Raw genomic sequence first — 27,679 nt, 5'->3', positions numbered from 1 at the left:
GCATCCTCCTGCTCCCCCCCAAGCACCCTACTGCTTCCCCCAGGGCACCCTCAGCATCCACCGGCTCCCCCCAGGCCCCCCCAAGCATCCTCCTGCTTTCCCCAGGGCCCCCCAAGCATCCTTCAGCTTCCCCCAGGGCCCCCCCAAGTATCGTTCAGCTTCCCCCAGGGCCTCCAAGCATCCTCCTGCTCCCCCCCAAGCATCCTCCTGCTTCCCCCAGGGCACCCCCATCATCCTCCGGCTCCCCCCAGGGGCCCCCCCAAGCATCCTTCAGCTTCCCCCAGGGCCCCCCCCAAGTATCCTTCAGCTTCCTCCAGGGCCCCCCCCAAGTATCCTTCAGCTTTCCCCAGGGCCCCCAAGCATCTTCCATTTCCCCCCTTCCCTCCCCCCAGCGGCCTCCAGCTCCGGTCATGTCCTCTTCTACGTGCCATGGCTCCCAGCTACTTCTGTGCTTTTATAAGGTTGTGCCCCGTGCGTGTGACGTCAGTACGCACGGGCACAACCTTATAAAAGCGAAGATGTAGGAAAGAGCCACAGCACGTAGCGGAGGACACAACTAAAGACAGGGCCCGGGCTTGATGAAAGGGGACGATCGTACCCCCTGTGCCCCCCTAATGGCGGCCCTGGGTCCTGCAGCAGATTTTGTAATGGGTCGTAACAATGAAAAAATATTCCAGTGCTCCACAGGGTAAGCATGAAACATACAAGCCAGTATATAGTGCAGCAGATTTTAATAAATGAGTAAAATACTTAAAATTTGCTACTTATAGAGAATAAAATATAGCGATAACATGTAGACAAATAGATGGGTTCAGTTCAGTCCTCCTGCATTGAACCCATAAAACCATTTTATAAGAAAAAGAAATGATATTCTGGTTTTCTGAAAAAAAGCAGTGGTAACTATGGGTAACGCCAATCTCTTTTCCCCTTTATATATGGATATAATTCCAAACAGTGGTATAGGTTACACAGATTCCTATTGGGCGCTCCACTTTGAGTATAACATTTAGCCAGGGGCCCCTACAGCTCATAAAAAATTTCCAGATATAAGAAAACTGTGCTTTATCAGCCCTGTCATGATTTCAAGAAGAACCATATAAAACCTATACATTTCTAATGTACAGATATAACAATGCTTACCTGCTTCTAGAACCATTTAAATTGCACACCACTCTAAACTGGTATTATAAGTCAGAACATGAGGGTTTAGCTAGAATGCCTATTGGTTGTCCTTTATCATGGGTGTCCGCAAAATATTTTCACAGGAGGGGCATCAAGTAAAAACAACTGACTAAGCCAGTATACAATAACTAGGTGCCAAGTTTGTAGAAAATCAATTTATTTTCAAAGCCCATAAAGTTGGTCACAACTTACACAATACCAGTAAGATAAATGCAGAAATGGATAGATTGAAAGCATTTCCTCACCTACACGCAGAATGCCAACACCAAAGTTCTTCCTTCCTGCTGTGCCCATGCTGCTTGTTTCTGTCTCCCTCTTGTCTGTCTCCTGTAAAAAATCCACAGTGGAATGCATGGACATTTTGGATTTTTTTCTTGAGGAGCAGGGAGCTGAGAAGAACCTGGGACAAACAGGGCAACATGGGACATTTAGACAGTGATCTCGAACAGTGGGCTGTGAGCTGTGAGGTATGCCAGATTCCAAGGGGAGGCAAATGCCAGCCCCTTGACCCTATTAACGGACACCCATGTGTGTGCCTTCTGAAAAACATAACAATTTTCAGAGGAAGTGCAAAAATGTACTTTTTGGGGCTGATTCATCAAAGTACAAGTTCCAATCCCGAAACTGGTAAAATATGGATTAGATACAATCATTTCTGATGATAACAAACATCACGAAAATGCTTACGAAAAAATTGTATTAGTCACAATAATTTCATATTGGCGATCCGAAAGTAACAAAATGTTCGTATCCGAACGATTGTAAATGACGGGAAAACCTTTCTGACTTTGATCCTTCTGTGCATGATTTTGGAAGCCTCCCATAGGACTCAATGGCACTCTGCAGCTCCAACCTGGCCCAAGGAAAGCCTCCCATAGGGCTCAATGGCACTCTGCAGCTCCAACCTGGCCCAAGGAAAGTCACCCATAGGGCTCAATGGCACTCTGCAGCTCCAACCTGGCCCAAGGAAAGTCACCATACCGAAGCTTGAATGAATCCGAAACTTTCGTACTCGGAGCAACAAATATGTTTTTGTTGCACTAATTGTCGCACTTTTTGGCGCAAAGTACGAAAAAGACGCAAAAAATACACCCAGTACGAAAAATACGATTTTTTTTGTATTCGGAAGCTATCGTACTTTGATAAATGAACCCCATGGTGTAGTAACAACAATGGTGGGTCCACCCTTTTATTGTATAAAGTATACTTCAAGTAAGAGAAGTTTGTAAAGTAAAGGCACAGAACAATAATTTGTGCCGTCAGTTTTTCCTCTCTGCAAAACAATATTCCTCATTTCAAGTGGGGGTAACATTCACTTTTGGCTAGATACCCACATAGCACTAGATGTAGTTAAAGTACGTCAAAGCCTACAAAATCCAGTTGGCTTTCAACAATTTAAAAGTAAAAAAAAAGTATAAAATACTACTTGCTACATATATATTTATATAGTCAGGCTCATCACGTAAGACACATCTGGTTGGGGTGGGCCAAGCCGACCAGGTTGCCTAGGGCACCTAGTTGGCTTGGCCCGGCACTGCTGACATCTTTTGATATACATAACTGGGGTGCACTATGAAAGCTACCATGTCCTTGACATATTTCCCAAATATCCAAACCTCTTTTCTAAAAAGCAGGGTCAAACTGGGGTGTCTGGGGCCCATTGGTGCTGTCACAGCAGGGCCCACCCCACCCCCACCCCAGTCACGGACCTTCCATCTGCTTAGGCGTGAACCTCACCCCCTGCACGTGCCGTGTTGCTTTTGCAGCCATAATCGAGGATGGGGTTGGAGTGCTTGGGTCAGAGCTAGCATGGAGAGGGACTAGCCCACAAGGGCTGGGGCTCATTGGTTTTTTTGTGGCAAATTTACACATTTCTCCATTTGCAAATTATTTGCAGTGAAAAAATGCCCATTGACTTTAATGTATTTGGAGTGTGAAAAAAAAAGTTGTGTGTGTAAAAAAAGTCACTCGCTAACTGCAACAAATGCATTTCATGAATTTTGTGCTCATTGCACCTTTGTGGCTTTTCGGAGGCACTTTTGGTTATTAGTCTTACTATATTTCTTAACCTGCATAGTGCATTGATATTTAAAATGTTTTTAAATGTTTAAAAATGGCTTAAAATTCATTGTATCACTACAACCTCAATTGACATTCAGAACAAATGGTAAATATTTCTACTGAAATGTCTCAAGTATCATTTAATATTACAGTATCTGGAAACCAGTTTTTCATTTTAAGTGAATTATTCTAATTTTTAAAAATTATTATATTTTTCTTTGTAACAATAAAACAGTACATTGTACTTGATAGTACTAAGCTGCATGAATCCATGTTGGTGGTAAAAAAAAATCCTATTGGGTTTATTTACTGTTTAAATGATATTTAACAGAATTTCAAAATTATAAAAAGATCCCTTATCCGGAAAAACCCCAAGTCACAAGCATTCCATATAACAGATCCTTAAAAAGAAACTTTCAATAGTCTGATACAGGGTCGGACTGGGCGGTGCAGGGCCCATCGGGGCTTCTGCCTCAGGGGCCCCTGCACTCCCAATGGCCCCCGCCGCGGCCTTCACACCCCTCCTTGTAGAGCCCCCACCCGTCCTTCTCCACGCGCGTGTAAATGAATCTTACCTGCAGCATGTCGGGGGAGGGAGACTGCAGAATCAGTGGAGTGCCCCGCGGGGATTGGGTCTGGGCCGCCGGGGCCCACCGGGTTTTTTACTGGGGGCCCAGTCCAACCCTGATCTGATATTTAAGATTAGTTACATTGATACTGCATACAAAAACTGTGTGCGACAACAAAAATAAAAGGTTGCCTATACCATTTTTATACATTATTGTCATGATTACACCAATTCCAGATGCACATGACCATAAGGTGGGGTCACTTGCTTAGTCTCTCACTTGCTTTGTAAGGCCTTTGACAAAGCTCCTGTGTGGGGAGCAAAATGCGTTGGGCATTTTCAGGGGGGGGGTTGTTGAAGGGTGTTGAAGGGTTTTTAATAGTGTGGGTAAATGAATCCTGGGGCTCAGTGGTTATGCAGGTCTCCTTGTGATTAGGATACAACTGGGAATGGCAGGGCGGGTAAGTGTTCCGTGACTTGATTGTTTAAATAGTGGAAATTAGATTTCGGCTACTCTATGTTATGTGGGAAGCAAGACCTTATATGGGTGATTTGTGCCCAGGATTATAACTGTTTCGGGTGGATGGTAACACTTACAATCCGCAAACTCAGCTGTGGATAAGTCGATACAACTGTTGCCAGTAGGATAAGAGAAAACATGAGGATAAGTGTCTCATAAGGGTGGCGAGATAGAGACACATTGTCGCACCTGTTCTTTCTCTCCTTAAAGGAGAACTACACCCCCCAGCTATAAAAGCCCCCTTAACTGGCCTGCCTCGGCCCCCCTCACCTCTCCCTAATCACATACTCTGTAACTTAAAAAACAAGGACACCGACCCTGCTTGAGCATACGCAGTTGGGGCTATCAGGAAATCAGCTTCAAGTGCGTTTGCTTAAGCAGTGTCTGTGTCGGCGGTGAGACCCGAAGCTTCTTCGATTGAACAGAAGATAGCGCCCAAGTACACAGCTGCGCTGCCCTGCATTTTTAGGTTGGGGTTTGCGATGGGGGGGGGGGTTTAAAGGAGAAGGAAAGGCAAAGTCACTTGGGGTGCCAAAATGTTAGGCACCCCCAAGTGACTTGAATCGCTTACCTTTTACCCCGGGCTGGTGCCCCTGTTAGGAGAGAACCGCACCAGCCCGGGGTAGCTGCAGTGCTTCCTGCGCGCGCATGCGCAGTAGAGTGAATAGTGGAACTTTAACAGAGAAGTCGGCTTTTTACTCTACTGCGCATGCGCCTGTTGTTTTAGTCTTAGCGAAACGCAGGCAGAAGGAGGAAGCGCTCGCTACAGGTACCCCGGGCTGGTGCTGCTCTCTCCTAACAGGGGCACCAGCCCAGGGTACAAGGTAAGCGATTAAAGTCACTTGGGGGTGCTTAGCAATTTATCACCCCCAAGTGACTTAAGCTGGCCATACACGCACCGATACTATCGTACGAAACCTCGTTTCGTACGATATTCGGTGCGTGTATGGCATGTCGGCGAGTCAACCGATATCGCAGGAAGCTGCTGATATCGGACGACTCGCCGATCGGCCAGGTTAGAAAATTTTGATCAGGCGCCATAGAAGGCGCCTGACCAAAATCTGCCGTCAGGGCTGAATTGGCAGAAGGAGGTAGAAATCCTATTGTTTCTACCTCCTTATCTGCTGTTTCAGCCCTGACTGTGTGTGGCGGGTCTGACGATGCTTCGTGCGACCGTCAGATCGCCACGTGTATGGCCAGCTTTAGTCTTTCCTCCTCCTTTAAGTTACAGGTTACGCGATAAGGGAGAGGTGAGGGGGGTCGAGGCAGGCCAATTAAGGGGGCTTTTATAGCTGGGGGGGGTGTTGTCCTCCTTTAACTGTTTCTGCCTTCTCTGCCTTCCTCCTTTTGCTCAAGGGATAGAAGCACATTGAGTGCAGGGATATAATTATTTTCTCACTTTGTGACCCCCTTTGAGTTCCCCTAATGGATCAATAACCTTTACCCTACGTAATTTTTAATTTACATTGGATTCAACACGGTGATTTTAATTTTATTAATAAAAGTTAAGTCGTAATAATATCCTGGAACTTACTCACCTCATGTTTGTGGGAATAGTGCAGATATCTGGAGTTCTGTTAAGGTTACACTAGTTATGTTGGGTTAAAAACCCCAACCTACTGTTCTTTGACTTTGGCTTATTCTTCCGCTTCTTATTCTTAGCGCCCCCCATTTTCTAAACGCTCCTCCTCCTACAGTTTTAGGGGTACAACACCCAAACTCCCCACACATCTTCGCCCTATAGCGCAGCAGGTTGCTTCTGCTTTTCTAAGTGATCCCGCCCCCCGTCTTTTTGTGGCGCCGCTCCGAACACCCCAATTTTCCCATAGACTTTGACAGGGAAGATTTTCAAACTGCTGCCACACTTACAGCTTTGAAGCTACACCCCCCAAACTTGAATCACATAATAATGGGGTCACCCTGAATGAAACAGCGACTTTTGCTGGATGTCCCCAAAGTGGGAGTGGCCAACAACAGCCAATCAATTTCACCCATTGACTTTAATAGGGAAATTAAAACTGCTGCCAATCTTACAGCTTTGAGGCTACACTCCCCAAACTTGAATCACACAGTCATGGGCTCAGCCTGAATGAAAATATGGTGATTGTTGGATCCCCGAAAGTGGGCGGAGCTGTGAACAGCTAATCAGATTTTACCTGTTGACTTGGGGGAAATCCAACCTGCTGCCATTCTCACTGTAATAACACCAGGTAACTGCGGTTTAAGGTTAGAAACAGTGGGTGGAGCCACCCACAGCCAATCAGATTTTACCTATTGACTTTCAACGGGGAAATTCAACCTGCTGCCAGTCTCACAGTATTAACACCAGGGTCCCCAAACTTTTCACAGTTGGTCACTAGGGGACTGCAGTTTTAGTTTTGAAAAGTGTGTGGAGCCACCAACAGCCAATCAGCTTTCATCTATTGACTTTCAATGGGGAAATTCAACCTGCTGCCAGTCTCACAGTAATAACACCAGGGTCCCCAAACTTTTCACAGTTGGTCACCAGGGTACTGCAGTTTTAGTTTTGAAAAGTGGGTGGAGCCACCCACAGCCAATCAGATTTCACTTATTGACCCCCCCTCCAATAAAATGGTACAGTCCAACCCCCCTCCAATAAAATGGTACAGTCCAACCCCCCATCCACCAAAATGGTACTGTCCAACCCCCCTCCAAAAAAATGGTACGGTCCAACCCCCCCCTCTAATAAAATGGTATAGTCCAACCCCCCCCGTCCACCAAAATGGTACGGTCCAATCTTTATTTATAGGGGCTGTCATGAAACAGTATCATTATGTTGGGTTAAACCTACTGTTCTTCGACTTAAGCTTATTCTTCTTCTTTTTCTTATTTGTTGTCTTAGCACCCCCTATTTTCTAAATGCTACTCCTCCTACAGTTTTAGGGGTACAACACCCAAACTCTCCACACTTCTTTGCCCTATAGCAGAGCAGGTTGCTTGTGCTTGTCTAAGTGATCCCGCCCCCCATCTTTTTTGTGGCGTCGCTCCAAACACCCCAATTTTCCCATTGACTTTGACAGGGAAGATTTTCAAACTGCTGCCACTCTTACAGATTTGAAGCTGCATCCCCCAAACTTGAATAACATAATCATAGGGTAACCCCGAATGAAACAGCGACATTTGTTGGATGACCCCAAAGCGGGAGGGGCCAATAACAGCCAATCAGATGTCAGTCATTGACTTCATCAGTGGGGAAATTGAAACTGCTGCCAATCTTACAGCTTTGAGGCCACACTCCCCAAACTTGAATCACATAGTCATGGGGTCAGCCTGAATGAAAATATGATGATTGTTGGATGCCCAAAAGTGGGCGGAGCTGTGAACAGCCAATCAGATTTTACCTATTGACTTGGCAGAAATCCAACCTGCTGCCATTCTCACAGTAATAACACTGGGGTCCCCAAACTTTGCAGAGTTAGGCACCAGGTAACTGTGATTCAAGGTTAGAAAAAGTGGGTGGAGCCACCAACAGCCAATCAGATTTTACCTTTCAATGGAGAAAAGTCAACCTGCTGTGATTCTCACAGTATTAACACCAGGGGATCCCCAAACTTTTCACAGTTAGTCACTAGGGGACTGGCTTTTTAGTTTTAAAAAAGTGGGTGGAGCCACCAACAGCCAATCAGATATCATCTATAGAATTTTATTGGTTTGATGCCAGAGTGCCCAAACTTTGCACAGTCAGTCGGTGGGTGACTACATACTCTAGGTTAGAAAAAGTGGGCAGGGCTGTCAAGAGCCAATCACATTTCTTTCATTGTTTTCAGTGGGAAAATTTTAACTGCTGCCAGTCTCACAGTATTAACCCCAGGGTCCCCAAACTTTTCACAGTTGGTCACTAGGGGACTGCAGTTTTAGTTTTGAAAAAGTGGGTGGAGCCACAACAGGCAATCATATTTCACCTATTGAATTTTATTGGTTTGATGTTAGGGTCCCCAAACTTTGTTTGTCACTGGGTGACTATGTTCAAGTTTAGAAAAGTGGGCAGGGCCAACAACAGCCAATCAGATTTCACCTATAGACTTCATATGTTTAAATTTAAACTGCTGCCATTCTTTAAATATTAATACTAAGGTCCCCAAACTTTGCTAAGCAGAGCCACCAACAGCCAATCCATTTCCACCCATTAAATTTCATCCAATCAGATTTCATACATTGAATTTTATTGGTTTAAATGTAAAATGCTGTCATTCTCACACTATTTATGCCAGGGTGCCCACTGTTTGTCACTGGGTGACTTCGACTCAAGGTTAGAGAAAGTGGGCAGAGCCACCAACCACCAATCACAATTTACCCATTGACTTTTATTGGTTTAAATTTAAACTGCTGCCGTTTTTTAACTATTAATCCTAGGGTCCCTAAACTTTGCAGAGTTAGTCACTGGGTAACTGCTGTTCCAGGTTAGAAAAAAGTGGGCGGAGCCACCAGATGTCACTTGTTGACTTTCAGTGGGGAAATTTAAATTGCTACCATTCAGACACTATTAAAACCAGGGTCCCCAAAGTTTGCACAGTGGTTTTTACTATATAACTGTCATCCAAGGTTAGAAAAAGTGGGCAGAGCCAACAACAGATCAGATTTCATTCAGTGAAAACCGTCAGTGACAATGTTTTTCAACCCAACATGAAGTTTGTTCTCAACCTTCCCTTTCTAATTGTGATCTTATTCTCTTTTTGTTTGTACTGTATGTGTTAAATACTCCGTGTGCACATTACCCATGTATCCTCATTGGACCTAATATTTCTGTGTGTGAGGTGCAACCATTCTCTCTACACAGGTTAGACTAGAGTCATGGCACCCCAAAGACCAACCAACACTTACAGAACTCACACAAAACTTGTTCCTACCACTCACACTTGTTGCTACTTCACACTAGCGATGAGAGATGCCAAGAACTCTAGTAGTTAAGGGGTTAATGTGACTGACACACACACTTTTCCTACTAGCAGTCAAAGGGTCAATCAGCATAGATAATGCATAGGGCTAAGGCCCATAGTTACACACTAGAGCTAAGGTTATCTGACTAAGAGCATCAAAGACAAGGGGAACCAACGGGATGAACTTCCATTCGAAATTGGTCCTCCAAAGTAGATCCAATTTTTAGTCAGAAAAGCTAAGTATTTAACACAGTTTACAGGGGCATCAGGTAACGGGACACTCCCCCCATCCTCAGGAATGCAAGGTGGCGTGGCATAGCAGGACACAGCTTATGTTTTTCATAACCTCCTCTGAGGAGAGACTGGACCAAGAATAAAATGTCCATAACTCTTTAGGTGAACATACAGTATTACAGAGATGATATTGTTCAACTGACAATGAGAGAGACCAAAAATCACTGCTGTGGGACCTGCCCCTGCCCAGATATTCCTGTCTGACAAACCGAATATCCAAAGCCAGTCATGTTTGGACTGGTTTGATAGGCCATATTAAATTAAACCTATACCCAAACTTTGATACCACTGGTAGAACTGGTATGGGTTTTAGGCAGGGTCACTCCTGCCATGAGGCAAGGTAAGAACCTTACTTCAACAGGCAGTGAGCAGCTAGTTACCAGGGGTGGCAAAAAGCTGCCTCTAGTAACTTTAAGAGCCAATTTTTTTTAAAATGAAAATTCAGCTCTGCTAGTGCAGAGAGTGTATTAGGGCTCTCTGCACAAGTGAAGTGACCCCCTCTGGACCCTAAAGTTGTAAACGTGGAGTGAGGGGGCGGCATCAGGGCCATTGGTTCTAGGGTGATAAATGTGTGTGAGTTAATGTTATAGTGTGGCCTCCAGGGTCGGACTGGGCCACCAGTACACCAGGAAAAAGTCTGGTGGGACCCGCCGGCCCACAACCGATCCCTGTCGGCACTCCCCCGGCTGCCCTCCGGGGAAGGCATTGGGCGGGGGGTTAGGGGACGCAGCAGTGGCATCTTTGGGAGTGTGAACCCCTGGAGCAGCAGCCCCGATGGGTCCTGCACCCCCAGTACAACCCTGGAGACCTCCACATCACCTATGACGGGTTCTGATATGAACCCTAAGTCACCCTTATGTGGGCTTTCATTCCCCCACATGGCATGGCTCTTGTCAGTTATCAGCTGGGGCTTGGAAGAGGGCATGACAGGTTGTAAAACCTTTACATTTGTGTGATTCCAGTGAACAGAGGCCTCTTTAATATCCATTTCTAATACTTGCAGAATGCTTTTTTGGATACCTTAGCCTGCTTTATTAACTCAGGCCTGTTTTACAACAATTATAATACCTGCTGACATCTGAATGTTCCACAACTCCAAGGATCACACAAATATCAGCTATCTTGGTATCATGATTAGGGGTTAGGGATTAGCTAAATGGCTGTTTAGGCAGCAATTCCCTTATAAATTCTGGGGAGCAGCAGATGTAATCCTGTGTCGTGCAAACATAATTATATATTTCTATTATATATAAAATACACACATATATATATATACATATTTATATTGCAGCTCCATTTCTGGCAGGGCCCAGAGAACTAGAGAATGAGCCCCAAAGGTAGTGAGACATGAAGAGACTGATCAACCGTCACAGATTAGCAGGACAAGTGTTAAGATGTGACGCGGATAATCAGTGTTTTTATGTGTAAGAAGCTGCAAGAAGGGCTCACATTGGGTTAGTTGGGAGGAGAAATGGGAGGGGGCAGCGGAGGAGCTGTCAGCCAGTGATCTGTAGCTTGTGGTTGGTTGCTGCGTTCCTGGTGCCCAGAGAGTGGAGAGGAGGGAGGCGGAGTGTGCAGCATAATAGCACTTAAGCACATCTGCTGTCTCTGCTGCTGCTGCTGCTGGAATATGGTGCGTCTATGACAGACCTGCTAAATGCACCCCCGGTGTAGAGAAGCCCCCTTCCCGCTGCAGGACTCCCTCGCCATGAAGGACACGTGGTGGTGGATATAAAGCCGCAGCCTCTGCTCCAGTGGATTATGATTTATTCTGCTCGGACTCTCATTATACAGGTACAAGAACATCCTCATCCTCCTGCAGCCTCATTTGTTCCCTTTGTTGTGCTCTAATGTTTAACCCCCTGCATGCCGCTGGAGCAGCCTCCCAGGCCCCCCTGAAAGGTGTAACAATAGGGTTCCCCTGCTTTGACTTTGCCAAGGTCCCCGTTGCAAACACATGCTTAGTAATTCTCCCTTCTCCAGTGCGGAGCAATGCGTCAGTAAATGAGTTAAAGTGCGGGCCTGGGATTTACAGTACGTTCATTTTATCTGGTATTTAAATGCATGGCGAGATGAATAGCATAACCCGATTAGAAGCTGATTTACTCTTTCCCAGCCCCCTCCCTTTGGCTGGGCTGCCGTATTCATTAGCACAGGCTAGAATGCTATGAGCACAGAGGCCTCACTATACATAATGTGTTCCATATGGGTGGCTCGTATGTCACTGGCTGGGGCTGAACACAAAGAAAGTATGTTTTTCATTGACAGCCGCCCGCTGTTTATCCGTGCAGCCACAAGCAGTTGTGTAACAGTGTAACAGCCCAGGGATCTCCCTCACAAGCTCTAACGTGCTGTCAGCTGGATTGTATGGATCATAGAGCTCTGCAGTTCTGCCCATCTGCACCCTGGGAATGGGTGTCGGTACCTACAGTGTAAGGGTAGGAGACGCTTCCTGCGAATCATTCCCTGCTGGACAGCTCCCTTGTATTTTAGGGCGAAGCAGAAGAGCTGTCACCAGCTTGTACCCATGGATAAGCAGTAGATACCAATGCAAATAGTATTAGACTGTCTACTGCATTCTGCGATGCCTGTCTGCTAGGGCAGCCCACTACTTGTACAGTGACATGGAATGGATGTGCATATGGACATGGCAGGTACTAAAGACGTCTGAAACTGCTACATATATCTACAGCATAGCAGCCATGCAGTGGGAAACTGTTGCATAAGGAAGGTCAAACCTGCAGCCCTCCAGCTTTTGTTGGTCAACAACCTCCAACATTTCCAGGTAGAGGCTAGGAGTTCAGGCTAGAGAAAGTTTGGCATGGTCATTCTTGTATCAGACACATAAGCATCATAAGCTTTAGCAGGAAATTGGGTGGTGCAAAAATGGTTCCAGGACTAGAAAATGTAATGAGTTTTGAAAAATCTGCTGCAATAAATACTATCAGGTATAGTTTTCTTTGGCCACTTATGCTGCTTGGTTTCCAAAACTTGTATTTGTGTGTAAACACACACATATATTTCAGATATTCCTGCTAATGTAGTTAAAGTGATATTGTAGAACAATATTACGGTACATGTAGTAATTGGTAGTATTTATTTGCTGGACAAATTAAAGGGGGGGGCTTTCTGGTTTCTAGATTGGATCATAAGGCCTCAAAGCATCTACAGTTAGAGGGGGTGCTAGTGGATGCAGGGGTGCTGAAATGTTAGATCACAGACTACCAGTAGATTTAGAATATGTATGTCTCCAAATAGCCTCATTAGCCCACCCTTCTGGGAACTTTCCATTCAAATTTTAAAAACAATGGCTTGAAAATGGGTATTGTTCATGTAAACAGTGCAATACAATGAATTTATCTGTAGCACTGTTAAATTTAAGGTGGTAGAGCCTGAAGTTTTAAGGTAGTAGACCCCAATGTTAAAGTAGACCCCCACATCTGCTTTTCTGTAGTAGTTACGGTGCTCTGGCATTTATAGGGTTGAAATCATGATTGTTTAGAGAAGAAATGCTATTGAATGTTGTTCTTTATTCTAAATATGAATTTTCATATAAGCAGAAATGATTAAAATGAAAATATAATGAAAGCGAACTCATAAATCCAATTGCAAACAAAATAAGAGCCATAGTATATACCATCTGTGGCCCTTTAAATCTTTCAGTCTTTTATGACCATCTGACTAGGGGTGTGTCCCGAGCACAGACACATAGTGCATCAATTAGTAGAGATGCTATTGGCATTCCCCTTCAAGATGTCACTAGCAGGTGGCCAGCTCTGCTGCTCTGATCTAAGATCATTATTATGATTGTGATAGTGTTGCACTAATTTATTTTAGATGCAGGGATTTATTTCAAAATGCTGGATTTGCCAATAAAATAGCATTACAAACTGATGTCTTTATTAACTGCTGAATTTCTAAGGAAAAAGAAGTTGTATCATTAGGTTTTTGTTAATGTGGTCTTTACATTTGCTCTTGCGTTCCATGTGTTTCATATGTAAATATTCATGTTATTATTTTTATTATTATTTATTTTATTTGCAATGTCTATTGATTCCACATAGTATGAATTTAAAATATTTGAATTCATTTTAAAGCTCTTGAAGGTTGTATGCTGTGGTTTAAAGCACGAGGGTCAGATTTAATCAAGTTTTAGCTTGTGTAAATTACTGCCAAATCAATATACATTTCAGAGTTGCAAAATCAGATATAAGATGTTTGCATATCATGGTTACAAGTGATTTATCACTAAGTTAGAAATTATTGCAGTATTAGACCTGTATAACAGTTTAGGGTCTAGGGCTTTAATAATTAACCTGCATTCTAAATGAAATGTGTGGGTTTCTACAAGTTAATTTACTAAAAAAGCAACCATACCCTGGGATTTCTAATAAGCCCACAATAATGGCTGAAGCTAATTGATTCATGAATTATTTGACTTATTAAATCTGGAGGACGGCCCTTGTATGTAGGCCTAATGGGACAAAAGCAGGGATAGTGAAGCCAACGTCTTTATGTATTTTTGCATCTGTATGTTTAGATTGTCAGCTCTCTAATCGATTCTACTTGTGTTTCTTAATATTTATTGCACTTGCAAACCTAAGAATCTGTAGACCAGTGTATTGTGGGTGTACACAATGCCTTGTAGCTAATAATGCTTTAATGTGCCAGCCTTCTGGAATATGATGGCAGCATACTGTCAGTGCAGAAAAGAAGTGTTCTGTCTGCAAATGCTGTTATGATTAAGCAAGAATCTAGAAATAAATAATTTACTGTTACTGCACAACATGCTGTTATACTCCCAGCAGCTGTAACCGGTACTGGAAGTAGCAATTCAACAACTGCTGAAAGTGATGTATTGGACTTTCTTGATGTAGTAAATTTCAGACCCTGTTTAGATGATATAAGAAGATATACACGGCTGAATATCAGTGCTTATATTGAGGAATACATTTATTCTTTCTGTCCATTTATTCATAACTGTCCTGGTGTCACATGCCATTGTCCAAGCCAATTTTGTTTTGCTTTTCCAAGGCTGTAGAAGCATTCCATACACTTGAATAATAGAACATTCTTGTTTAAAAAATTCTTTATTATTATTACCATATTTTTCTAATAATAACATTGTTATCATCATTTTTACCATCCAGACTGGTAAAATACTAGCCAGGTGGCAGTACTACCTGCAGTCAAGATGGAATGGTACTGTTTAAAGTTCTCAAACTGTAGGAACAGTGGATGAACCTTCTAAAGGACATTTTAAGGTGAATGCATATTTACTGGAGTTATAGATGGAACTATGGCAGAAGGACAAGTACAACAGACTTTCTATGTTTACCCTGTGATATCCAATCAAATGATAGCCTGGTAAGGGGACTTCATATGGTGCAAAAATCACTTTTACAGTGAAGACACACAGAGCTACATAATAGCAGTTACTTTTCACGGCTACTAAATGGCAGAAGATACCCTGCCATAGACAATACTGAGAGTTGCCTCTGCTAAAACACACGTAGATACAATTATCATTAAATGATCAGCATTATCTCTTTCTGTAGCCATGACAAGTAGCTGCTACTAGCAGGGTCCTCACCAGCCCAGACACAATCTCCTCCAGCCGGATGCTGTTCTCCCTCCTCTGGCACACCCTAAAGTAACTATACTGTATGTGCGCTCGGGGCAGGGGGTTGGGTGGGCAGCGGGGGGGCTGCTGGAGGGGTGCGGGGGCCATGACTCGGTCCCATTGTGGGGTGAGGGGGCCCCTGGGGTGGTAGACCCGATGGGCCTTGCAAACCCCAGTCTAACCCTGGCTACTAGTAGCTCTGTGTCTTTGCCCTTATGGAGTATATATGCATAGAAAATTCATGTGTTAGTGAGGGTATTGAGAAATAAATAGCACTGTGCACTGGTCGGTGTCTAGAGAAAAAAGTTAATTTTTTAAATTATTTTGTTTGTACAGCAGTCAAAATAATGGAGGCTGTTGCTTTTTTTCTCTTGCTACTACAGGCAAACCATACAGTGGATGATTAATTATAGGCTTTGAAATATGTTGATCTTCTCTGGTAGTAGCCCTTCATACTACATAAGTTTTTTTTGCATGTTCTAGTGTACAAATTACTATAAAGCAGCCATTTCTTGAAAAAAATCTTTTATTGATAAATCAGCAGTATCAAAACATTTGAAGGTTAATAATGATTTGCTGAAGGAATGGCAACACCAACCAATAGAGATACTTATAAAGATTTGTATAAAGCTTTCTCTTACATTAGCACAAATTTAATCATGACTACTATGACTACTATGACTTGCTATGTGTTGCAAGGACCGTGGAATATAAGGCAGAAAGCTTTGGTGATCTCTCCCTAGTTCTGCTCTAGTAGCTTTCTTAGGTAGTAGCTCTGGCAAATATATCATACTTTAACCCAGTGATCCCCAATCAGTGGTTCAAGAGCAACATTTTGCTCACCACCCTGTTCACAGTGACCTCAAAACAGGTGCTTATATAGTGATACAGGTATGGAACCTGTTATCCAAAATGCTCAGTACCTGGGGTTTTCTGGATAAGGGATCTTCTGTAATTTGGATCTCCAGAACTTAAGGCTGCTAAAAATCATTTAAATATTTAATAAACCCAATAGGCTTGTTTTGCCTCCAATAAGGATTAATTAGATGTGTGCTTCCTACTAACTTTTGGTATTACTTTTGTTAAAAGTACACTGGGATAACTTTTTTACGTTAGTACAGGTATGTGACCTGTTATCCACAATGCTCGGGACCTGGGGTTTTCCAGATTAGGGATCTTTCCATAATTTGGATCTCCATAACTTAAGTCTGCTAAAAATCATTTAAATATTTAATAAACCCAATAGGCTTGTTTTGCCTCCAATAAGGATTAATTATATATTAGTTAGGATCAAGTACAAGGTACTGTTTAATAATTACAGAGCAAAAGGTTATTGTTTTTAAAAATTACATTATTTGCTTATAATGGAGTCTATGGGAGATGGCCTTTCCGTAATTCAGAACTTTCTGGATAACAGGTTTCCGGATAAGGGATCCCATACCTGTATTTATAGTCTGTAAATAGAGGATATTGTGAGTTGGACCCTAAGCTCAATAACTGACAGCAGCACAGAGAATGTGCAGTAAATCAGCAGAAAAGAAGGTGGGGAGCTACTGGGGGCATCTTTGGAGATCTTCCCTACTACTATGCAGTTACCATGGGCTGTATAGAAGCCCAAAATTGAATGTACAACATTTCTGCCCTACTTCTTTAATTCGCCTTTAAGGTGTTAGTTTACTTTTTCTGCTTGCACAAAGAAACTAAATTCCTTATTGGAGATTGGAGTTTGGAGTGCAGTCCACCCACCATTAATAAAAGAACATTAAGATAAATTTTATAAAATTGCTCCAAGAAAACCAATATTAATTTAGCATCAATGAAATTTATTGGATTTCCCATAGAGACGTAGTGGGTAAAGGGGACCACATTGTGTTTTCATATAATGGTATCACAGGTAGGAAGCTGTCAGTGCTATTACTAGTAGTGATAGGCATTTTCTGAATTGGGGAAGATCCATCTTTTGATAGCACTAGAAGTTGGATTTCTTTACTTTGTATAAAGGCTTATAGTTTGCAATAATTTCTTGATGTAAGTACGTAATATATAAAGCAGACTTTAACTGATATACCTTCCACTATATAGGGATACAATAGGGACACATTCATTAGTAGCTCTTATTTGTTAGGACAAAGATTAAAACATAGGCTTAAATGTGCCCTTTAAATACTTCATTCATACTTTCATTCATGCTTTTTTTGTATAGGTTATGACATTTTCTACCAAAACCCACTATATAATTAGATGCATTTCACTGTGTCCACAAACTCCTGGCACAGCATACCACGTATGAATGCATTCCAGCTTTGTCTCTATAAATAAAAATTCTATTATTGACAAATACGTGCCAAAGAGTGCTAACAAAGCAGGCTGTGTACTGTAAGACAGATAGCATTATTGTAAGTGTCTGGGGCATGCTTTTGTTCAAGGCAAGACTGTTGATGAGTGTCGGAAGGCAGCAAGAGATTATTACTCTTTATACATTAGCAGTAATCTTTTTCAGTCCCTTTTCTCATGGGATTACCCTAACGCTTATGGATTGGTGACTGTCTGAAAGCATCATTAGCAAGAAAGTCACAGTTTGAAAAACCATATAACTTGTTTAGGCTATAGTCACCAGCAATTCAATTACTTACCAGAATATAACAACAATTCAAACACAAGACCTTAATGGTTAGACAAAGTTATCATAGAAAACAGCTGTTATACAGTTGCTTAACCTTTGTCATAGAAAGTTTCATACAATGATATACTTAAAATGACATATGATCTCATCTTCAGCTAAACTTTGTTATACACACTGTTATATACACTGTTCTGCTTAATACTGTTAGGACTTCTTTGTGCTGAAGTAGCATTTGTTTAAGCAATCAAAAGAAGGGTTTATAGAAAGTTAAAGAAGTTTTTCTCAGTATTCAGCAATTAATTATGTGAGGGAGGCCATGCCCGTTGGCTGTGGGTGGAGCTACTGTATTAGAATTATTATAAGTAATTAAGTGACGTATGATTTTTTTAATTGCACATTAAGCCCATATGGAGAAACAGGCTAAGTTAAAGCCATGCAGTATGTTTTGAATATTGGGTATTCAGTTTGTATAATGCATAATATTACCCCTAAGTAAAAGCAAAAAATTAAGAAAAAATATGCAAAATTATGACAAGGACAGAGATAAATATAATTTTTAGACAGATATGATTTTTATTGTGATGCTTCCTTAAAGAGCAGGTCCTGCCACTGTAGAATGGGGCACACTTGGCCCCTCAGAGAACTTATCAAAGGCCTACTAACCACTAGTGAAACTTTGTATCTGCTTCTGCAGAGTCTGTGCTGTGTACTACCATAACCCCATAATATACATTGCATGTACTCAGCAGCTACAGCAAAGAGAAAGGTACTGTCAAACCCCAAATTTTACATTTTCCAGGGGACCTGGAAAGAAAAGTAAAATCTGGGAAAAGGTAAAATGGGGGTATTTAAAATCATTGGGGTTTTACTAAATATACTAAATACTAAATTATACTAAATATCTCTTGGTGCAAAAGATCCTGAAGCAGGCTTATGGGCACAGCAACTTTCAAATTAGTGCTTTATAATGGCAAAAAAATGGAAAATACAGATTTATTTTTTTTATTAAAAAATAGGCAGAGTGTAATTTCAACACAAGCCATATTTATTGTGTTGATTTTTAACAAAGGTGATTTTACGTGTAAACTGTCTATTTAAATATAAATCACTCAGGCTCATGTCAGGCCATAGTACCCTAGAAAAGCGTAGTGATGTGTTTACAGGCTACTGTCATCTGACATGTGGTGACAGGAGTGCAGTGTACTTGTAAGGCAATTTACATTTGTCATTCAAGTTTTTCTAGGGCGTTAGGCTCCACTTTACATTAAAGATAAACTGATCAACTATTTTAAAAAGAAAAGGTAATATAATATAAAAGGAGCATGGTTCCAAGCCATAGCAATGATAAGAATTTTTCTATCAAACAGCAGACCAGTAAATACTACCTGCTAATGGGTTTAATAAAACTGCATCAAACTTTACCTTTTTGTTACATTACGCAAAGATTACAATTATGTCATTAGTTACATAGTAAGCAAAGCATTAGATAATATTCATGGCTCTCCACACACCTGTTTGACAAAATGTAAACATTCTTGTAATATCAGTATATAGGACTGTTGCTGCCTCCTAACATATGAATAACATTCTTGATTCATTCAGGTACTGTAAGGCTAAAGGTCAAATTATAGCCATTTTATTGAAAGTCAATGTACTGTACCTGTCTTAGACTCTGATGTTTTTAGATTTCCATTAAAACGAAGTCAGAAACTCATTCTTTCCAAGGTACTCTGAATGCTGAATGGCTTTCTGCCTAATGGCCTTTATAGAAGATTTTTAAGAAGGATATGCAGAAGAATAGAGGAAAAACATTTACAATGATTAACAGTAGAATATAGTCAGTGCAGGATTCATCCAATGAAGGCAGTTATCCCCTGATCATGTTCTGCACATGTTCAAACAACCTAGGGGATGCTCACAGAAAATTGCAATACATTTCAAAAGCAATATGGGGTGACAAAGAAACACTCCACCCAGTGCAGCTACAAGAAGTTGCTGATTACATTGGATCCGCTTCTCTCTGCCTGAATAAAACCCCAGGCGTAGAGAAGCCTTTCATATACACCAGGATCACCAAGGCCTTCATGGTTATTATTATTTAAGTAATGGAAGCTCTAACTTATAGTACATACTGTATATTTTTTTTCAAGAGGTGAACAAAGCTCCCACTGGTCCAAAATTATTGTGCTTCTGAAGGACACTAATTTTATTTAATGTTGCAATTTGATACCTGTTGTGTTGAGACAAAAGCATTTGTAACGCAGCTTGTGTTTTCTGAATAAAGCCTGACTAAAAGCTGCCAGTTCTTTGTTACAAAAGCCTTGTCAGCAATACTTACAAATATCGTTGAGCACAAAATCCTGCATGATTAGTAAACTCATGCAGGGTTTCCTTTATGATTGCCTGAGCACAAAAGCTTGGGCAGTCATAAATGGGCCCCAAAATGTAAACTAAACTTTTAAAAAATATGCCCCATAGACCAAAATTGACAAAAGAGCCGTATCAATAAATGATTGTTTAGCGCTTATTATATTTTTTAACTTGTGAACAGAGTTAATTTTTTATAACATTTCTTATCCCAGTATATGACATAAAAAGAAAAATTTAAATTCTAATAAATTACATATAGCAGTGATATAGAATGGTAGTTCCTTATATTTCATGTTTTTGGGATAGATAAATCACCAGTAAATGTATATTATTTAATAAAGTATTTCCAATATTGCCAAGCTTCCCATATGTGTCAATTGTGGTTACTATTTCATAGTTTGAATTGGAGGATACTTCCATAGTAATTTGTGATAAGGTTGGGATTTATTGTTGTTTCCTAAATCTAGCAAACCATATCTTGCAAGCTGTTAAAAGATGAAAAGATAATACATCAAGATGTTCTAGGTAGGGTATATACCTAATATCATGGCTTCTGGGGAAGGTTCAAATTTGCTTTTAAGAAGATCAGATATTCAGTTAGATAAAGTAATCCAAATGATTACTAAAATAATCTAAAATAATTTTATTAACTCGTAAATATTTATAGAATTAAGTCTTTGATAAGTTCAGTTTCTTCTGTAATAATTTAAATGATTTAAAATGGTAATTCGAAGTGTCTTATTTTTTCCCAGTCCTTAAAGGAGAAGGAAAGGCTAAGTCACTTGGGGGTGCCAAAATGTTAGGCACCCCCAAGTGACTTAGATTGCTTACCTTTTACCCCGGGCTGGTGCCCCTGTACGAAGAGCACAGCACCAGCCCGGGGCAGCAGCAAGCTCTTCCTACTTCCTACTTCCTATTCGCTTTCGCACGCATGCGCAGTAGAGTGAAAAGCCGAACTTAAACAAGAAAGTCGACTTTTCACTCTACTGCGCATGCGCCGGCCCACGGATTTTGCCGGCAGAAGAGAGAGGAAGGAGGAAGCGCTCGCTACAGGTACCCTGGGCTGGTGCTGTTTTCTCCTAACAGGGGCACCAGCCCAGGGTACAAGGTAAGCGATCTAAGTCACTTGGGGGTGCCTAACATTTTGGCACCCCCAAGTGACTTAGCCTTTCCTTCTCCTTTAAAGTTTAGATTAAGTATTGTTTCCAAAACTGAAGTGGGAGGTAGCAGTAAAGAAAAGGAGGATTCCAATGAAAAATAAATTTTACTGAAGATTACTTTTATTTGTAGATCTCACAATATATACAGAGATACAGGTTTGTTGAAAAGATTATTTAACAGCATGGTTTAGTAAAACTAGTGTTTGGTAACCAATATTTGTGTCTTGCATCTCTTTATTGATAAGGTAGTTGGTAAAGTAAAAAAAAGCGTTTTCTCAATTTTTCCTTTAGACCAGACAAGGAAACTTGGCATGTTTAACAACCAGAAGGGTTTTTTTTGCCTTCCTCTGGATCATCAGTTAGGCAGGTTATATAGGCATTAAGGTTGAACTTTATGGACATGTGTCTTTTATCAACCTAACTTTACTATGTTACTATGTATATTTCTATAAGATACCACTTTTTCCAGGAATTGGATAATAGTAGTTCTGTGGTTTGGTAAATTATTTTAGCCATATAATATTTTCTAATTTTTGGAACTCCCAGTCCTGCTGCTTTTCTACTCCTTTGAAGTCACTTCACTGAAGTCACTAGCAACTCTAGGTTGAATTGATTAAACATACCATGTAATTTAGAAAAGAAGTTAGGAATAAGAATTGCAATAGATCTAAAAAGATATAAAATCTTTGGCAAAAGCATAATTTTTATAGCATTAACTCTGCCAATCCATGAAACATAGATTTCCAATTGCTGATTTCATCTTTAAATGTCTGTATCAATGGAACAAAAGTCATATAATATAATTTAGCAGGGTCTTTCATAAATTTAATCCCTGAAAAAATTAATGTATTCTTTAAGACAACCATATTTGAATTGTTTTTGAAGTTTGGAGTAAGCCTTGAGAGGGATATTCATAGCTAAGCTGATTTTATCTTCATTCATTTATAAGTAGGAGCTATTGCTAAAATTATAAAATATCATCATAAGATTCGGCAGATTCTGCATAGGGATAGATAAGGCAATAATTATGTCATCTTCCTTATTTTTGTGCTAATAATTCCATTGTTAGTTTCAAAATTAGAGGAGAAGACCATCTGGACCCAGAGCTTTGTGTAATGGTGTAGATTTAATGACAAATTCCATTTCTTTTTTTAGAAATAGGTGAAGCTAAGTGGCACATTTACTAATCCACGAACGTCCGAAAAGCGTCCGAATGCGGTTTTTTCGTAATGATCGGTACTTTGCGACTTTTCCGCAAATTGTCGCGACTTTTTCGAGCTCTCAATACGAAAGTTGCCACAATTCGCGAAAGTTGTAATGGCAATGAAAAAGTCGCGACAATTCTCCAAAGGCATAATGGCAATGAAAAAGTCGCGACAATTCTCCAAAGGCATAATGGCAATGAAAAAGTCGCGACAATTCTCCAAAGGCATAATGGCAATGAAAAAGTCGCGACAATTTGCGCAAGTCGTACCGGTTACGAAAAAGTCGCGACAATTTACGGGAAAGTCGTAACGGCGATGGAAAAATCGCAAAAAATACGAAAAAGTCGCAAAATGTTCGTTTTCCAATCCGAATTTTTCTCATTCGGATTCGTGGATTAGTAAATCAGCCCCTAAGTCTTTTATTTTGTCTGGGCGTGATCAAGGTAGATTAATCTCTTAAAAGTAGTCATCTATACTTTGAGAAGTTAGGTGTGGTGTTGAATTATTCCTCTGCCGATTATAAAGCTTGGAGTAAAAATCTGCAAATGCTTCTGAAATGTGTAGGGGGGTAGAACGAATTTCACCATTATCTAGCTTTATATTAGACATGTTTAATTTCATTTGTTGGAATGTTAGTTGTTTTGCAGTAGGTTTATTTGCTTTATAATATTTTATAGTTTTTCTTTAATAAATTCAAAATTAGCTAGGTCTAGTTGATGTACTTTCTCTTTAATCAGTTTTATTTCTTTGGTTCTGGCCCTAGTTTTAATTTTATTTTTCCAAATTGCGTTTGTTCTAAATTAGATCTGGTTAATGTATCTTTTCTTTTATACTGGGCAGCTTTCTGAATTAAAATTCCTTTAATGGTAACCTTATGTGTACGCCATTGGGTTTGAATTGAGATACCTGTAGAAGAATTGGTTTGAAAGTATTCCTCTAGACAAAGTTTATTGGTATTCTATCTACAGTAGGTGTTTATTAATATTCATATGAATTGGGGTATGGTCTGTCGATGAAATGATACCATTGTCTGCTTTCTTTAAAGATTGTAATTTAATTTTATCTATCAAATTCCTAGTATATACTTCATAAGAATGAGAATAAAATGTGTAGTCCCTGGTTTTAGGTCTATTATAAGAATAAAGCCTCCCCCAATTATAAAATAACCTTGCTTTAAAGTATGAATTTTGGCTGAGTAGATAGAACTGTTAGGGGCATATAAGTTACATTGTGTAAATGTTTCCCCATTTAATTTACAAATTAAAATCATATATCTACCAGCTGGGTTAGATTCAATATGTAAAAGAGAGAAAACAATTTTATAACTTATCGTAATAATCACACTTTTTTTTCTTGTGCCGAAGCTTGCTATATGAGGGAAGTATCTGGAAGAAAAATTTGGAGTGTCATTTTTTCGAAATGTGATTCTTGCAGGAAAACTACATCTGCTCTTAGTTTACTCATTTTATGTAAAGTTTTAGACCTCTTGAAAGAGGAGTTAAGACCTTTAACATTAAAGGAATATATAGTTAAGTGTAAAAATGAAACTGGGTAAAATAGATAGAATCTATAAAGGCTGGAGTAGGCGGATATGTAACATAATACCTAGAACACTACTTCCTGCTTTCAGCTCTTTACCCTCTTAGTTAGTCAGGGACTTTAGGGGGGCCACATGGAACATAACTGTTCAGTTAGTTTTTGAGCATGCAGGTCAGATTCAAATGCAAACTAACTGGACAGTAATGTCCCATATGGCCCCCCTCAAGTCGCTGATTGGTTACTGACTGCTAACAGCTTAGAGAGCTGTAAAGGAGTAAGCTGGCAATTATGCCCACTTCAGCCTTTATAGATTACATTTTTGGCTAACTAACTATATCTAAAACATTTTACCTAGTTTCATTTTTACACTGAACTATTCCTTTAAGAGAGACCACTTTAATTGGTGAAGCCATAAGGAAAGAAAAACAACTGAATAATTGTCTGCATTATTATGTATTCTGGATACCAACAGAAAATATAGTGAGGAGTTACCTTTGCTACAAACAAAAAAAGATATAATGAATGGCAACCCTAGCCATTGACAATAGCTATTCTATTGCTTACATGGATTTCTGACCTTTGCTTGTCAACAGATTATGATTCTAGGTGTGTTCTCTAGCTCTTGTCCTAAATTTCGACTCAAATGGATATTAGAAGTTATCTTTGCACTCTTTTTCAACCTCATATCTTACATTGGGGGGTACAATATTCTTTATACATATTTTACTGAAATAATAATGACATTCAAAAATCTGAGCAGCCCATTGTCAATTGGCAAGCTGCAGTCCAAGAAACTAACTTTAAGGACCCCTTCTGCCATAAAAATAGTAGCCTGCTTGGTTATGTATTTATAATGTGAAAGCAAAACAGCCTGGAAAGCCTATGATTACTGCGTTACAATGTTCAGTGTTGATTCCACCTATATCCTAATGAGCTGGTATCAGTTATTATCTTACTTTAAATGCTATTATAAGATTAAAATTGAAATCAACATCAGTCTAAATGCAATTACAGCATCTAGCTATTTGCTGCCTTCTGCTGATAGCAAACCTTCCTGTTGTTACTGATATATCAGTCGTGATAAACTCTCCGAAAATTCAGTTATGGTACCGTGCTGTCCATTCTCTTTTATTAGCTTGAAGATTCACTGAGTCTGCACTGATAATGGCTTTATCTTTTATGTGCCTTGCTGTATAATATGTTGCAACCTGGGGAAGTACTATTTTAAAACACGACTGAAAAAATAAAAACTAGGCTTGAATTGTAGTTATCGATTCCAATATATTATTTTATGTTATATTTATTCTTAGAGACTGGGCTAATGATCTTATTATTATTTTTATATAGGGCTGAGATATTCCGCAGTGCTTTCAGAGATTATAAATCACTCACATCAATCCCTGCCTCAGTAGACAATATGAGGGGTGTGCCTGTAGTAACCAGTCAGATTTTCTTTGGTTTCTAGCTTGTTGGTGACTTTTAAAACTAATTGCTGATTGGTTGGTATTGGTAACATCACCAGTGATATTTATATTCAATCTGAGTGAAAACGCCCAGTTTTCTATTTCATTCGCATACATATTCAGATTTGTGCTTTAAAGTGATACTGACACAAAAAATTTCCTTTTCAAAATATGAATATACATAAAAAGCTACCTATAGGTCATGTTGACGGTTTTGGTTTTGTAAGTAATTGTTACTTGAAGTTCCTAAACCTGACTGTTTTGCCAACCTGACTGTCCCTTCCCAACCTGTCAGTTATAGCTTCTAATGCTAACAGACAAATATGCCAGCCCCCTCATAGAGGAACAACAGGGATCAGACAGGTTATGTAAATGCCTCAGGCAAATATTTTTATGGCAAAATTATAAAGTTCTTGCAAAGACCATGTCATGATAGATGTAAAAAAAGATTTACTTTCTGGTGTCAGTATCACTTTAATTTTTTAGCTTGGGGTTTGAAAAAAACCCAAGGGTCTCTCCTATGGGGTGCCATTCTTCAGGTATCAGGAACAATGCACCCTAGGTAAGCTATACTCAATGCCTGCTCAAGGTACAGCTTCCACTATTATAGCACTAAATTAAGGTGGCCACATATGAGCTGGTGTGTTGATCACATGACTTACTGGTCTTCATGATAAATAATTAAAAAGTATTTGCCATACACATGGATTTCCAATTAACATCAATCACCACTTCAGCTGTTGGCCCAATTAGCAGATTGTTTTGCCTAAACAGCCTGTGTCCACATGCTTAGCAGAAAAATAAGGATAGAATAATGCCTGTTTGCATCACTGCCCTGTGCAGTCCCATATGTCTTCCAAACAGACAGAAATCGTGTCTGAAGTGCACCACCAACTAAACACTTGGTTAGCTGTCTTATCATTGTATGCTTAAAGGAAAACCATACCTCCAAACAATGTAGGTCTCTATAAAAATAAATTGCACTAAGAAAGCTTCATCTAAATAAACCTTTTTAATAAAAATATACTTTTTTAGTAGTACTGTATGTGCCATTGGGTAATCCTAAATAGAAAATTTTCATTTTAAGAAAAAAGGCCTGCCTCCTGGGATCATATGATTCACAGTGCACACAAACAAGTCAAGGCACACATACATGCTAGGCCACATCAGCCAATTAATGGACAGAGTTCTGTCTTTTGCTTCTACACTTCTTCCTGTTACAGTCAGAGCTGCATTATTTCTGGTCATGTGATCTCTGAGGGAGCACACAGCCCATCACTAAATGGTGGATCAAGGGAAAGGATGTTAAAGGGGAATATTTATTGATATATATATATATATATAGTCCAGTTTGGCGAGATTCTTTAATAGTGGACTTAACATAACATAAACTATCTGTTGGTTAAGTATTCATTCTGGGGGTATAGTTTTCCTTTAACAGATGTTTGCGTGATTTTCCTCGGGGTGCATATTTTATTGTACAGCATTTTGGAATATGTTGAAGCTTTTATAAATATGTGTTAATAATAATTACAGTATATTATAATATTGTTTTGTTAATGCCTTTCTGATGACGTTTCCTTTAGTGTGTTTGTATGTAGTAGTATGACTGTAGTATTTAACCCCCCACACACACACACACGCACTATTTTGTTAGCTCCACTGGGTCAGCTACTGATGCGGATGATTAAACATCCAGAGAATTGCTAGGTAATATGTTGTCATTTATGACCAAGAACGTATTGATTCTGCCAGGTCTGCAGTTGCTGTAAGCAAAAGATAATTCACCAGGAGATTCCCTTCTCAGTCAAGGCTTTTTATTCTTTTGACTGTGCTGTATTTACCTTTAACCCTTTCTCTGCTGAGCAAATTCATTCTAATGTTGACATGGGGGGTTAACAGCCTGCCAAAATGTAGAATTGATGTTTCTGCATATCATCCTATGCTATGGGAAAAAAAAATTGCCTTTGAACGCACTTTTCTCCAAGGCACTTTTGGCACTTAGGCACTTGGCTGGGGAACATTAGCCACCAGGTAGTCATTGCATGGGCTTCCACATCCACAAGTCAGCCAACACATTACCTTGTGTAAAAGAAAACAAACTATGTATTATTTTTGTTTTTTATTTTGTGTTTAATTCCAGTGTAAAATGCAAAGGACGCTATAAAATGCT

General features: G+C 40.1%; 1 protein-coding gene across 3 annotated transcripts in view; it reads left to right on the top strand.

Annotated features, from left to right (window-relative positions):
• Nucleotides 1-11,059: 11,059 nt before the first annotated feature.
• The window catches only part of hecw1 (HECT, C2 and WW domain containing E3 ubiquitin protein ligase 1), a 129,975-nt gene continuing 113,355 nt past the window's right edge, over nucleotides 11,060-27,679 (top strand). For 2 of the 3 annotated variants that reach the window (XM_018094564.2, XM_018094565.2), the window contains exon 1: nucleotides 11,060-11,317. In XM_018094564.2, the coding sequence (XP_017950053.1) occupies nucleotides 11,285-11,317 (33 nt within the window). In that variant the 5' untranslated portion in view covers nucleotides 11,060-11,284. The remainder of the gene's footprint in view (nucleotides 11,318-27,679) is intronic. The other variant, NM_001130278.1, reaches the window with a different exon arrangement.

The sequence above is a fragment of the Xenopus tropicalis genome, chromosome 6, assembly GCF_000004195.4.
Source record: "Xenopus tropicalis strain Nigerian chromosome 6, UCB_Xtro_10.0, whole genome shotgun sequence".
NCBI classification, from domain to species: Eukaryota; Metazoa; Chordata; class Amphibia; order Anura; family Pipidae; genus Xenopus; species Xenopus tropicalis.
This window is presented reverse-complemented; position numbering and strand designations above follow the sequence as displayed.